Here is a 14,533-nt window from a genome sequence, read left to right as displayed (position 1 = left end):
CCCATCACTAGGTTTCTGTTCCCCACTTATGCAGGCTGTGGGGTAGGTGCTAGGATTTATCCTGGAATTGCTCACCTTGTGACAGTTTAGAAGGTAGAACAATTCCCCTGTAGGTTCTTAGCAGTACTATTGATCCCAGTAGAAAGAAATCAATTATCACACCACCTATTCCCCTCACCACCCAACTGAATGAATTTTTCTGCAGCTGTTTGTTACTTTGTTTCAGTCTAGAACAATGAATGGTGAAGCAACCTAAGGGCAACACAACATAAAAGTCATCCTTAGGGTGTTGATATAGGCATTGCACTTTCAGGGTCAATGCAGAGTTCCTACAACATATTAGCTTTAAAACTGCAGCCTAATTAATGGTTTTTTGTTTTGTTTTTAAACAACGGTCCTGTAAATTTACCAGTTCTGTATACTTATTCCTCACTTGTAGTCATTTGCATTAACTCCAAGGCAAAGACCAGGCGGCCAGAGATCTAGTTCTAGTCCCTGCTCTGCCACTGACTTGCCTAGGGTCACATCACTTAACCATTCTGCACCTTTGTTTCCTCATTTGTAGCACAACAACTTCCTGCTCCACAGCAGCGTGGCAAAGCTAACTCATGATCTGCAGAGCACATGGAGATCCTCCCTTGGAATACCCTGCAATTGGTCAGCAGGTAATCAATCACATGTGTGCTGGACTCCACTCCCTTTTAAAGGGGCCAGTCGCCTTGGCACATTCAAAGCTACTTTCACTAGGGCCCCAACTATGCAGTTCGTATTCACGTGAGTAGTCCCACTAACTATGATGGGATTGTTCGCATAAGTGCACAGCAACATGAGTAAATCATGAACGAGGGCTCTTGTTGATATTTGATTCTGCAGTGCCCCATGTTTGTAATGATAGACAAAAAATAATCTGTGTAAACAATGAAGCACTCTGTATTTCTCATAACTGATACTGTCAAACGGTACATTCCCCGCAGCCCATCAGAAGACCTGAACTTCAAACACAACTTGGTCATGCTACTTATGATGTATAATCTGTAAGAAGGACAGAAAAATTTAATCCCAGCTCAACTCAATGATTAATGCCAAATAAAAAAAGAGAAAAAAAATAAAATTACACAGATGAGATCCATATTAGAACTGGCTTATTCCGAGCTTATTATCGAGCCAAAGTTTAAAAATCATTCTTCCCAGACAGCTTTTTTTTTTTTCTTTAAAAAACATGAAAATAAAACATGCTACAAAACTGCAAAGATCCCTATGGTTAGCATCCAGTCTGAGATCCTCTCTCCAGTTGATCATGATCAGTGGATTTGCAGCTCAATAACATTCTCAAAGAAAGTTTTCAGAAAAGCTCTCTTTGGAACCCAATAGGCTAGGTGAAGGAACCCCACATTGCATTGCATCCCGGCAATGGAGCAAAGTCCAATTTGTCAAGTGTGACCCTGAACAGGGGCAAACCTCAGTCATCTGCATCATCAAACTGGCCAACCTCAGCCATTCTATTTGGCGAACTCAGAGCGAGTGGAGCTGCGTGGTGACACATGGGGTTATACAATGATTCTTCTTGCCATGCACATGATGCCAATAGATAATTTTCCTGAAGACTACCACAGTCGATATCTTCCGCGTCTAAAGAGGATTTTAAAAAATAGGAGAGTGTTATTAAACTGCGTTAGAACACTCCACATTGGCTATCACTACAGAGGGTTTGTCACAGCAAGTTATTTGCATCAGTGCAGGAATGTCAGTTTGGCTGACCAACATTACTGCATGAAACCTACAAAACCTCTGTACATCTGGTGATACAGATAGAGAAGCTTCAGTAAATTACCTGCCCAAGATCTCACAGAAAGCCTGTGACAGAGCTCGGAACAGAACCCAGAACTCCTGGCTCAGAGTCCCGAGCCTTAAGCACAAGATCATCCTTCCCTTTTCTGGTCTATGCAGCCACATAGGGCTCTCACCCCCACTACATCACAACTCCTCCTGTGCTCTCGCTGGTACCTAACAGCCTCTTTTCCCTTTCTGCCTCCTCCATCAACCTGCCAGCAACATGTGAGGAACACTTTGTTGGATCAAGGTCAAAAGTGGGGGAAGTTGGAAATGGGGTAGGGAGCTAGTGCTGACCCAGTTCATTCTCTAGCCTACAACTAGCTTGATTAAAATAAAATATCTTAACAGACGTGCCACAAAGACACAGCAGGATCCACTGTAAACATGCAAGGGGGTTTGCAAATAAATAGGATAATGCCATCTGGCTGCTGCCACCAGAGACATCAGGGAACCATGGGCGATAAAAAGCCATAAGCAGTGCAGCATTCCCACCAACAACTTTTCAGTGGTGTTGAGAAACAAAGCACCAAAACAGGCTGATCCAGAAAATAAATTAAAAAATGGCTGCAGGGCAGACCAAATGGATGGTGATTTGTGGAGATTAAAAAACTCTAGACAGAAGAGCTCAATGTCATTCAAGTCACAGTCAGGGCTTCCCCTCCAATTCTAGATTTGTGTGCGCTTGCAGGGCATGAGTCGTGGATCAGATAAGCTGGCTGTAAGTGAATAGGGATCAGTCCTTGTGCCAACTGCTAATCAAGCTCTCGGTAGGACCAAAGATTTTAAAAAAGCGTGTGTGGGTGGATGTGCACACACCCAATATTTAGTCTCATCTGCTCTGAGGCTAACCCAGAGGGAAACATACCAACACAGTTATCCACACCTTAGTTAACCCAGCACTACAAAGGGTCTATAGGAATTCTAAGGAGGCTAGCCTAGACTTTTCTGCCATTAACCTATGGAACTCAACTGAATGCTGCAGTCATATATAAAAGGAAAGATAAATGCTATTAAACAAAACAGCCAGAAGAATCAATACCTCCCAGGCAAAGAGGGAATTGTTTGATTTGTACAAATTCCGAGAGAGAAAGAGAATGACAAAGAGACAGAATGAGCCGGTCCTACTGCTAATCTACAAATTCTCGATGGGTTATTCGTTAAACACCCCATCAGTTTGCTAACTGAAGTGTCCACGCTGGTAAGGCACTAATTGCTCTCGTCTCCCACTAACTGCAGTGGATGTTCAGGGTTCTCAGAAATTCAACGGAGAAGCCCCTAACTGTGGAGCTTTCAGGGATGCATCCTAGAAACACAAACACAAGCAAGTTTACTCACTTGGCTACTCTTAGAGAAGTCAGTGGGACTGCTTGTCAGAGTAAAGTTGCTCATGTGTGTTTGCAGGATTGGCTTGTAAAGGAACACGTTCAGGTCAGCGACTTTGTCTCTTTATACAACCCTCCAACACCGCTGTGCTCTACAGGAACATGACTGACAAAGCCCATGGTGAATCTCTCAGGAGGGAAGGAGAAGGGTCCTTCAGTCAGAGGGCTCTCAGCTACTGTATTCCCCACCACTGAAAGTCAGGAGGAGCCCATCTCTCCTGTTCCAGAGCAATATACAAGATTTATAAAGGTCAAACCCCAAAGTAACTCCACACATAAATGTGCAGATTTTTCTCTTGCAGTAGCATCCAATAAGAACCCCACTGGCCAAGGAAAGAACCAAGGCTGTCACATTTGAACACAACAATGTTTCTTTTAAACTACTGTATTTAAAACCTAGGTACAACTGTGCATCACAAACACACAAGGTAGACAAAAAGAAAAGGAGGACTTGTGGCACCTTAGAGACTAACCAATTTATTAGAGCATAAGCTTTCGTGAGCTACAGCTCACTTCCTCAGATGCATATCGTGGAAACTGCAGCAGGCTTTATATATACACAGAGAATATGAAACAATACCTATTCCCACCCCACTTTAACTTGAAGAGTGGTCAGTTTGGATGAGCTATTACCAGCAGGAGAGTGAGTTTCTGTGTGTATGGGGGTGGGGGGATGTGAGAACCTGGATTTATGCAGGAAATAGCCCAGCTTGATTGTCATGCACATTGTGTAAAGAGTTGTCACTTTGGACGGGCTATCACCAGCAGGAGAGTGAATTTGTGTGGGGGGGTGGAGGGTGAGAAAACCTGGATTTGTGCTGGAAATCACTTTAGATAAGCTATTACCAGCAGGACAGTGGGGTGGGAATAGGTATTGTTTCATATTCTCTGTGTATATATAAAGCCTGCTGCAGTTTCCACGATATGCATCTGAGGAAGTGAGCTGTAGCTCACGAAAGCTTATGCTCTAATAAATTGGTTAGTCTCTAAGGTGCCACAAGTCCTCCTTTTCTTTTTGCGAATACAGACTAACACGGCTGCTACTCTGAAACAAGGTAGACAGAAAGCAGTCAAAGGGTGTCACTACCAAATGCTCAAAACAGGAGAATGTGGAACTATTTAAATGGGCTCTCAGGAAAAGCACTCTCTCCATCCACTTAAAGTCCTAGGCTTGATGAAAGCATAAGAAAATCTGCACCTACCATATGGATTACATTCAGCATCCTCCAATTCTTTATCCCAGTCCTCTTCCTCGTACTGAGAATCAATTTTCAGCTCAGGGAAAGATGCATCCAACTCCCAGTCCTCAAGGTCACTCTGGAAGTCATCTAAGTCACCAAGCCATTTAATGGGAGGCCCTGAGGAATCTGAATGAGCAGTGTCACTTTCATAGCACGGGCAACCAGAAAATCTACTCTGGTGAGACTCGCCATCAGAAACGTTCCTTGCCAAACAGCCTGTAATACGACAGAAATTGCCAACAGAGATACTTAGGACATAAACTGGGGTAGTGAAAATGCTTTAATACCATGCAGTAGTTCAACACAAAGACACTTTGTGAACACAGACCTGTTTTGAACAAAGCCCAGGAAGACAACAACACTTCTGCAAGCTACAGCTACAGACAGAAATCTACCACCAACCCATTATGCTGTGCTGAGGCTGCAGAAGGAATAAAATTCTGTAACACAAGAAGAGGCATCAATTCTATCTAATTATAATAAGTCCAATTTCGTGTGTGTGTGTATTTAATACCACACTAATATTACTCTGGGTGTCAGATATTTCCTATGTTTGGAATACATTATAGATGGCCTGAATCCCATCACTAGCTTCAAACTCCCCCAAACTGAATTTCACAGCTGGTGGTTTCTCTCTCTAATGGTCTGAACCCAAAGTCTGGGTCTGAACTTTGCACCTTAGGCTGATGTTTAGAACTTACAGTCCTGTTTCATCATCACCACTGCCTCCTCACATCCTTCAAGGGGAGGTTTGTTGAATAACTCCAGCTGGAGCCTCCACAACAACAGGAATTTGTTTTGCAATATTGATCAAGTGTTCCTCTATCTAGGGATGCACGGAAAATGGGCAAAAATAATTTAGCAGAGTTCACTCAAGAAGAAGTTTCCCACCCATAAGTACTACACAGCTTTGTTGGCCTCTCCTAGCAGACAGCATTAGTAACTATTCTTTTTCACCTTGTTCTGATTTAATGCCTTTTTCCCTGCATACCTTTTCTAGGCCTCCAATTCACAACTGTCCCTCCCTTCACAAGTTCTTCTTCCTCATGACATGTGCAGTCACCTGCAGGCACCGTTATCTAAAAAAGCAGAAATACGGTTTTAAAGGTTTCAGTAGCTTTGCTCCTTAGACTCCTATACAGTGAGACTCCTGTTCCAAAGTGAATCAGGGGACCCAAGCGATCTACCTATGCCCAAGTTAAGATTTCATTTTAAATAAGCCCACAGACAGCTCCAGCATCGAGAAAACAGCAGCCTGTGGCCAGTTTCACCACTGCTGTTCAGAATCCTGTGGGAAGCAGTGAAATCAACACAAATCAATTTTAGAACTGCAACTGGCTGGAAAAGCTATGAGCAAAGAGGGAAGAGGGAGAGTTAATGGAATGGAAACCTAACCCCTCCACAGGAGCCCAGATGCTGGGGGAGAGAAAGAGTATCTGATCCCATTCTAGCAGCCAGAAGACTTGGGGAAAGGTAAAGGACAGAAAGAGAGAAACTAAGTTTCTCCAGGAGCAGAGCTGCCCTTTTCCACAGGCCCCAAAGCTGGGAAGCGTAAGACAGAAAGGAAACTGGGCTGCTCACTCTGGTTTCACTGGTACAATAGAGACAAGTAAAGTTCTGCTGGAGAACTGTCTCCCACACTGGTACCAACACCAAAGTGGAGACAAGTGGAATATGGCATAGCAACAGCACCTCTTCACCAGTCCAGTAGTCCAGGGAAGGGTAGTGAAAGAGATCAAGCCAGCTTGTGAGTTTCCAGATATGCATGAAACTCTGAGCAACTGACTACATACCTTGGGCTTAAGGCCAGTTGTGAGCAACAGGACTTAGTCAAAGAGGAAGGATGTGGGGATGGTCCAAAGTTAGTGATAGATGAAGGGAGAAGATAAACGGTAGGGGCTACATTCTGTGTGTTTATATAGCTTCCATCCTGCAAGTCACCCTGTGCAGGCTGACCCCTACACCTTTGTGGTGCTCTACTGAAGTCAATGGCCTATGAATAGTAACTTACAGGTTCCTTAGTATGCAAGTTCTCAACTAGTAATATATCCCCCATTCTACATCAGGAAGCAGCTACTGCAGCTCTAACAGCAAGCCTTCCTATTGTGACAATGACCCTTGGTTCAAATTTTATATCTGGGAAAGATTAGAAGACACTATATTTCTTCCCTCTGCTAGAAAATAACAACCTTGTTTCCAAAAAGAAAAAGGAGTACTTGTGGCACCGTAGCATGCTCAAATAAATTGGTTAGTCTCTAAGGTGCCACTAGTACTCCTTTTCTTTTTGCGAATACAGACTAACACGGCTGCTACTCTGAAACCAATCTTGTTTCCAGTAACAGACAAGGAAAACAGCCCCTATTTCCACTCTCTCCAAGGGAAAATTTAGTATCAGTTACACACACAAATATATGTATAGCCAAGCATCAACTCTGTGAACCTAACAAGTTAAAATTACCAAAAAAAGTCCAACAACGTTCTGCACATTGCCAGAGACCTGAACAGCTCCCAGGAGTTTTGCATCAGCCCAAACATCATTTAGCCCTTTTCACAATTTTCATTAAGAACTTTATATTTCTGCCAGACATAAACCCAAGTAAGAAAATCAGCCTGAAGGGTCTAAAACATCCTCCCCCGCACACCCCCCCACTGCTCCTCTCCCCCTGCACACACCCTGTCCCCCCCAGACCCTCCCCTCCCCCCCCACATCCCCACTGCTCCTCTCCCCTGCACACCCCCCACTGTCCCCCCTCCCCCTGCACACCCCCCACTGTCCCCCCTCCCCAGACCTTCTCCTCCCCCACACACACCCCCACTGCTCCTCTCCCCCTGCACCCCCCCACTGTCCCCCCCAGACCCTCCCCTGCACACACCCTCACTGCGCCTCTCCCCCTGCACACCCCCCACTGTCCCTCCTCCCCAGACCCTCCCCCGCACGCACCCCCACTGCGCCTCTCCCCTTCACACCCCCCACTGTCCTCCCTCCCCAGACCCTCACCCCCCCACTGCTCCTCTCCCCCTGCACACACCCCACTGTCCCCCCCTCCCCAGGCCCTCCTGTGCACACACCCCACTGCTCCTCTCCCCTGCACACTCCCCACTGTCCCCCCTCCCCAGACCCGACCCTCCCCCTGTGCACACCCCCTACTGTCCCCCCTCCCCAGACCCAACCCTCCCCCTGTGCACACCCCCACCGCTCCTCTCCCCCTGCACACCCCCCACTGTCCCCCCTCCCCAGACCTGACCCTCCCCCACACACACACCCACTGCTCCTCTCCCCCTGCACACCCCCCACTGTACCCCCTCCCCAGACCTAACCCTCCCCACCCCACACCCCCACTGCTCCTCTCCCCCTGCACACCCCCCACTGTCCCCCCTCCCCAGACCTGACCCTCCCCCACACACCCCCACCGCTCCTCTCCCCCTGCACACCCCCCACTGTCCCCCCTCCCCAGACCTGACCCTCCCCCTGTGCACACCCCCACTGCTCCTCTCCCCCTGCACACCCCCCACTGTCCCCCCTCCAGGCCCTCCCGTCCCCCGCACACACCCCCACTGCTCCTCTCCCCCTGCACACCCCCCACTGTCCCCCCTCCCCAGACCCAACCCTCCCCCTGTGCACACCCCCACTGCTCCTCTCCCCCTGCACACCCCCCACTGTCCCCCCTCCCCAGACCCTCCCCTCCCCCCCACACACCCCCACTGCTCCTCTCCCCCTGCACACCCCCCACTGTCCCCCCTCCCCAGACCTGACCCTCCCCACCCCACCCCACACCCCCACTGCTCCTCTCCCCCTGCACACCCCCCACTGTCCCCCCTCCAGGCCCTCCCGTCCCCCGCACACACCCCCACTGCTCCTCTCCCCCTGCACACCCCCCACTGTCCCCCCTCCCCAGACCCTACCCTCCCCCCCACACCCCCACTGCTCTCCCCCTGCACACCCCCCACTGTCCCCCCTCCCCAGACCCTACCCTCCCCCACACACACCCCCACTGCTCCTCTCCCCCTGCACACCCCCCACTGTCCCCCCTCCCCAGACCTGACCCTCCCCACCCCACACCCCCACTACTCCTCTCCCCCTGCACACCCCCCACTGTCCCCCCTCCCCAGACCCTACCCTCCCCCACACACACCCCCACTACTCCTCTCCCCCTGCACACCCCCCACTGTCCCCCCTCCCCACACTCGCCAGGCTCCCCGCTGCTTCTCACCTCTGGGCCTAGGAGCGGCTCCAGCGGATCGTCTTCCCGCTGCCGCCCCCCCGGCCCCTCCATCCCCGGCTGAGGCTGCCCCGCCCCTCCACGGAGGCCCCGGGCCGGGGACCTGCTGCGCCGCGCGCGCCCCCCACCCCCGCACGGGGCTCGCCACGCGGCCGGCCACACGGCAACACCGGGCAGCCAACCAGCGGCGGCGGGAGTGGAGGGAAGCACGTGCGGGCGGGGGGGGTACGCTGAGCCCGAGCCCGAGCCCGAGCCGCGGGGGGGGAGAGGCACTACAGCACCACCCCTCCCCCCCCCCAGCCCTCCAACCATGGGGAATGGGGAAGCCCCTCCCCGCCCCACTGCCTCGGGTTATTCACAGCCCCTGGTTGTTAGCAATATGTCTACAGGTAAACTCACCTGCAAGCCTTTATTGTTCCTTTCCACCACAGCAGCTAACCCTGCTTCAGAAAGACTCTTCCTCCCCACCCACCCCCCGCCCCATCATCAAAAAAGAAGTTGGTTTTTCATTCCTACCTTCTGCAAGGCAGGCGGGGCCCCTGTCCTCTCTCTGCCTGGTGCAGCCCTAAGCACCAGGTCAGCGTCGAGCAAATAATGGATTGTCTCTAGACTAATGTTCCGCCCGGGAATAGAGCCTCAATGGCCAAAGAGGGCAGCCCTGGAGTCTAACGTGGCAGTCTGGTCTCAGGACCACTCTGATGCCACCAACACAAGACCTAAAAAGCTGAATCTTCGCAAATAGAAAATGTTAGCATGTTTATACTGACTACAGCAGCAACCATGGGATTAGGAGACAGGGCTGTAATGGTTTTCCCATAAGGAAATGAATGAGATTTTATTTTTAATCAACCGGAGCGAGCGGAGATTTATCTAGGGAGCTTTCCTTTCCAGCACTGTAGGGCCCACTTCACTACATCGTAGTCATGGCTTCCTGAGCTGTGGCTGCTAGCTGCATGGCCAGTTGATATAGCAGGCGAAAAGCCTGCATGGGACAGATGCTCTTACCATGGGTTGGTGTGAGGTGGGAAGGAGAGTTTTCCCAAGAGCTCACTCGGCCTGTAGTACTCAGTTAATGTAGTACAATGGTAGGGCTTGGGTAACGACTGCCTCTGTTCTTTAGCCAGGTAATAATACTGACACCTAGCTCTTTACTTTGCAGCTCTAAGCACTTTGTGGAATTTAGAGCCTTTATCCCCATTTTACAGAGACACAAAGAGAGGAAGTGACTTGCCCAAGGTCATCCAGCAGCCCAGTAGCAGAGCTGGAAATCAACCCCCCAGGTCTTCTGTGGTCTATTAGCCCACACTGCCTTCCCCTGCAAGAGAAACATCTGTGGGCTAGCATGTGTATGCTGAGGGGTTCTGTCAGTGCTCTGTAATTACTGGGGCATAGGAGAGCTTCTCATGCTGATTGCCATTGTGCTGGGGCCCTTCTTCAGGACACTAGCTGTTCAGGGGAGGGTAGTGTGGCCCTGCTCTTTTCCCTTCTTCCCTTATAAAGGGGCAGTACCTCACTGCTCTCCAGGGGCACTGGAACAATTTTTATAGTGGGGGCGCTAAGAGCCACTGAACCCAACTGTAAACCCTGTATATAACAGAAGCCACCTCAAGCCGGGGGGGTGCAGCAGCACCCCTCGTTCCAGCACCTATGCTGTTCTCTAGAGCTGACAGCCCAGTTTCAAATTCTACCCCAGTAGCCTTTTAGCCAGTACTGTATGTAACTGCGAGTAACTCATAAGAGATACCTCTTTAATCTGTACTGTACCTTTAATTAGTGGCCAAGAGTAAACTTCTCCATTTGAGCCACTCCTCTGAAGGAAAGGGAGAGATCTGCTCCTTTTTCTTACCTACTGGATCCTGTGAGCACCTGGTTTATTTGCCTGGGGAAGCCATACTTGTCCATAAAGCAGCACAGCACCTGAACATAAAAAACCCTCTAACTGAAGACATTTAATTTGCAGTTGCACCTGTTTCTGCTTTCACAGGAAAAATCCAAGGTGAGAGAGTGAAGTCCAGCTCAGAAAGATTCCTCCCACTCCCTGTCCATGAAGTGGAAATTGAGCCAGAGTGGTAAGTTCCTGGTGAGATGAAGCTGTATCTACTTTCTGCTGCCTATAAACCTTCCCTAAAATGGTTACTGACCATACACTAACAGTAGATCTGCACTGCACTCCGGTCAAGACTAAACATTGGCCAAGGGATGCTACTGGAAGTCTTTAGGGCAAATTCAGCTAGGACAACACAGGGGTGTAAATTGGTTAGAAGTGTGTGCAACTGGTAAAGCAGTGTAACTTGCACCACCTTGGCATGCACAATGTATACAAAATGCGTGGAACATGGTAAGGAGTGCAAACTAGGAGCGGAAAGACAGGCAAAGAGGAGTGTTATTTTACATCTTAATTGGTTGCTTTTCCTATTCTATCCCTGCGGTGTGCAAAATAAGTAATTTATACACCAAGGGAGAAAACTATTGCCAATGTGTAAAATAAAGATGTTCAGCAGCCCTGCCCATGTTACACACCCACTGAAAATCAAGCTGATGGAATATCTACAGATACCTAAATCTCTGTTATCATTGGTAAATTTGGCCTAGTAAATATAAAATACAGAAACAGATAACGAATGGAGGACAATGAAGAATGTGTGTGTTGTACAAGAAAAAGGTGTATTGGAAAACCCAAGATGGATCCTGGCAGTGGTGGTTTCAGTTTTAGGTTTCAGTTTATTCTATTGTTTACACCGTGCAAACTAATTACTGCTTTCTGAAAACAAGGTCATTCATGAATGCCAAAATAAGCCATGAGTGGGGGAGAAGACCAATTTTATTTGCTCTGGAGTTGTCTTCTCGCTGTTCATCCTTAGCCTTGCCTGACTGCAATCATCTTTAAATACAAAAAAATAAAAAGGAAAAAATTCTGGGCTAGTAGGTCTTAGATATTGTTTTGTGCACCGTGCAGCAGCCAAGATTGAATTACTGTAAGAAACAAACAATCAAACCTTAAACTGTGTCAAATCAAATTTGGTTTAAAAATCCCATGGCCACTAAAGTCTTGATATTTCATGGCAAGTCCCTTTCAGACAGAAATAGATGTTATTAACAGCCAAGCACCAACACTTTTCATCCTTGTGCAAGCCACAGTTCCTGCCCCCAAAGGATGCAGTCACAGGCCTTGTCTATATTAGAAAATTCTGCACCTTTTCTCCAGGAATGGCAGAAGCTGCACCAGAGATTAGTAGAAGTGAGCTTTTATAAAAGTTGGTTTGCACTATTGGTTCTATACTATTTGTATTATGGTACTGTGTAATGGCTCCAGTTTAAGGGCGAACCTAACAAACAGAGAACTCATGGGAAAAAATCCTAGAGCGTATCTTCTAGAAAAAACATCATCTTGTTTTAAAAAGTGCTAGCTGCATGCACAACTTCAGCAATCCTCACTGTCCCTCTCTCTAGCCATGACTAGTTGGAAGGCTCCTGGTAGATGTGCACCTTGAAGAGGGATTCAAAGGAGTGGGAAGTGGCTTTACAGACTAGATCAGGGAGGGCATGCCAGGGAGAAAAGGGTGGTAGGACAGCAAGCACGAAGAAGCAGAAAGGCTGGAGGTCAGGACTGTCATTGTTGCAGCTAGTGGGCTTTAAAAAAAAGTGAGGGTAAAATTTTCAAAGCACGTAAGTGACTTATACCAAGCTCTTATACTGTGCTTTTCATCAGTAGATCTCAGAGTGCTTTACGCAGGCCAGTATTATCCCCATTTTACAGATGGGGAAATGGAGTTTCCGAGAGGTGAAGTGACTTGCCCCAGGTCACTCAGCAGGCCAGTGGCAGAGGAGGGAATAAAACCCAAGTCTGACTCTAGTCCAGGGCTCTATCCTTTGGGCAATATTCCCTCCCCAACTCTGATGCCTTCATCCCATTTTCAAAAGGGGCAGAAAGCTTTTTAAATGTTTAATGAAGACTAAAACAAACTTTATGTAGTAGAAAAGAGGAAGCAGGTAGAGGGATTGAGAAAAGGGTGACATGGTATAAATGGGTAGGCAGGTAGATTTTAAATAGACTGGAGGCCAGCGTGCAATGTGGGTGTGAGGGATGCCACAGAGGCAGCAGCTATAAAACAAAAAACAAACAGCACACACAAAAGCAGGAGGAGTAGGGGGCCTGGCCCAGGGCTTGGGCCAGAGAAAAGCATGTATCTTGGACATGTTTTAGAGGAAGTGGTGGCAAGATTTGGATGTATCTGTGCTCTGAACAAGCTACTCTATTGAAACAGTTATTTGCTTGTATCTGATTTTATGTGAGTGATGGTGTGTAGATTCTTTAATTGTAGGTTTTCCTGTAAAATTAAAAACACTTTAGTGTAGCAGAGTGCCATAAAAACTGAATCATATTTTATAGGCAGTTGATGATGAGAATGGATTACTGGTTGGAGAAAGCTAATCCTGCTGCCTTATTTTGTGGTGCCTCAAGAGACCATGAAGTGGAAGAAAAAACATCTGCATCCTAGTCCTTCTGATAGTTTTAGGGGCACTTCTAATGTCGCTTTCTAGGAACTAGGAAGACATTTCAAGGCTTGCAGTCGAAAGAGGCAACTTAATGGAAGAAAATTTACTGTTAACAGTTAACACAGCAATTCACTAACGTTAACCAAGAAAATCAAAGGTTGAGACATCAAAATTCAGTCTTGAGAGAGAGAATTAAAAGTTGGACTGCATCATGAAAATTATGTTTTCAGAGCACAGCTGGAACAAATAGCACCAGGAATTAACAATCAAAATAATTTAAATTAAAAAGTAAGGAATGGTTAGTGCCTTTCAATAGATCTGTTCCTAAAATGAAAACTGTTAGTCTCCGAGATTCGGAAGAATCTCTCTACAAAAGGGGTGGACAAACTAAGACCCATGGGTCGGATCCAGCCTGCCAACTGTTTTAAACCAGCCCTTGAGCTCCCGCTGGGGAGCGCAGTCTGGGGCTTGCCCCACTCTGGCACTCCAGACGGGGAGCAGGGTCGGGGGCCACTCCACACTGCTTCCGGAAGCAGCGGTGTAGCCTTACTCCGGCTCCTATATGTAGGGGTAGCCAGGGAGCTCCACTCTGCATACTGCCCCCCCCCCGCACCCTCCCCACAAAACGCCACCCCCGCAGCTCCAGGGGCGGTGCCTGCAGACGGGGGAGCGCGCAGAGCCGCCTGGCTGCAGCTCTGCGTAGGAGCCAGAGTGGGGACATGGCTGCTGCTTCTAGGAACCGCTTGAGGTAAGCGCTGCCCGGAGCCTGCACCCCTAAGCCTCTCTCTGCGCCCCAACCCTGATCACCCTCCCACCCTCTGAACCCCTCGGTCCCAGGCCGGAGCACCCTTCTGCACCCCAAACTCATCCTCAGCTCCACCCCAGAGCCCTCCCCCTCCCCACCATACTCCCCTGCTCCAGCCCGGAGCCCCCTCCTGCACCCTGAACTCCTTATTTCTGGCCCCACCCTGGAGCCCACACCCCCAACCAGAGCCCTCACCCCCTCCTGCACCCCAACCCCAATTTCCTGAGCATTCATGGCCCACCATACAATTTCTATTCCCAGATGTGGCCCTCGGGCCAAAAGGTTTGCCATTCCTTGCTCTACAAGCAGTTTATCATTTTCGAGGGTGGTGAATCAATCATAGGTAGCAAGTCAAATGCAAAGTCAGAGCAGTCCCTAATGCTTAGCCAACTCTTTTCAAGCAATTCTTTATTGCTCATCAGTGTCCAGGATGCTCCCTATACAATTAGAAAACATTTTAATGTTCTTGTGCACTGCAATTAGTAGATTTCCAGAAAATATTTCTCTGCTTAGAAATATTTCTGTTTAACTATTTAGAAAATAGCTTCTAAAAGT

The 14,533-nt window shown here is 48.4% G+C and overlaps 1 protein-coding gene across 1 annotated transcript; it reads right to left on the bottom strand.

Moving 5' to 3' along the window:
* Positions 1 to 929: 929 nt before the first annotated feature.
* COPRS (coordinator of PRMT5 and differentiation stimulator) lies at positions 930 to 8,859 on the bottom strand. The gene is made up of 4 exons (XM_084647062.1): positions 8,668 to 8,859; positions 5,448 to 5,535; positions 4,418 to 4,672; positions 930 to 1,629 (listed from the first exon to the last, which is right to left on the bottom strand). Exons 1-4 carry the CDS (start codon positions 8,728 to 8,730, stop codon positions 1,460 to 1,462), a joined length of 576 nt encoding a protein of 191 aa, XP_084503188.1. The 5' UTR covers positions 8,731 to 8,859; the 3' UTR covers positions 930 to 1,459.
* Between the last annotated feature and the right edge of the window lie 5,674 nt (positions 8,860 to 14,533).

Source organism: Lepidochelys olivacea (assembly GCF_965140295.1).
Source record: "Lepidochelys olivacea isolate rLepOli2 genome assembly, chromosome: 14".
Taxonomy (NCBI): Eukaryota; Metazoa; Chordata; order Testudines; family Cheloniidae; genus Lepidochelys; species Lepidochelys olivacea.
Note: the sequence above shows the minus strand (reverse complement) of the source record. Positions and strands in the feature narration are given on the sequence as shown.

What these genes read in the sequence shown, in the direction of transcription:
- COPRS (XM_084647062.1), bottom strand. Translation starts at nt 8,730, where the DNA reads ATGGAGGGGCCGGGGGGGCGGCAGCGGGAAGACGATCCGCTGGAGCCG. An exon ending in AGCCGCTCCTAGGCCCAGAG is followed by an intron (nt 5,536 to 8,667) that starts GTGAGAAGCAGC and finishes CTGCTTTTTTAG; the next exon opens with ATAACGGTGCCTGCAGGTGA. An exon ending in TGCTGAATGTAATCCATATG is followed by an intron (nt 1,630 to 4,417) that starts GTAGGTGCAGAT and finishes AATCCTCTTTAG; the next exon opens with ACGCGGAAGATATCGACTGT.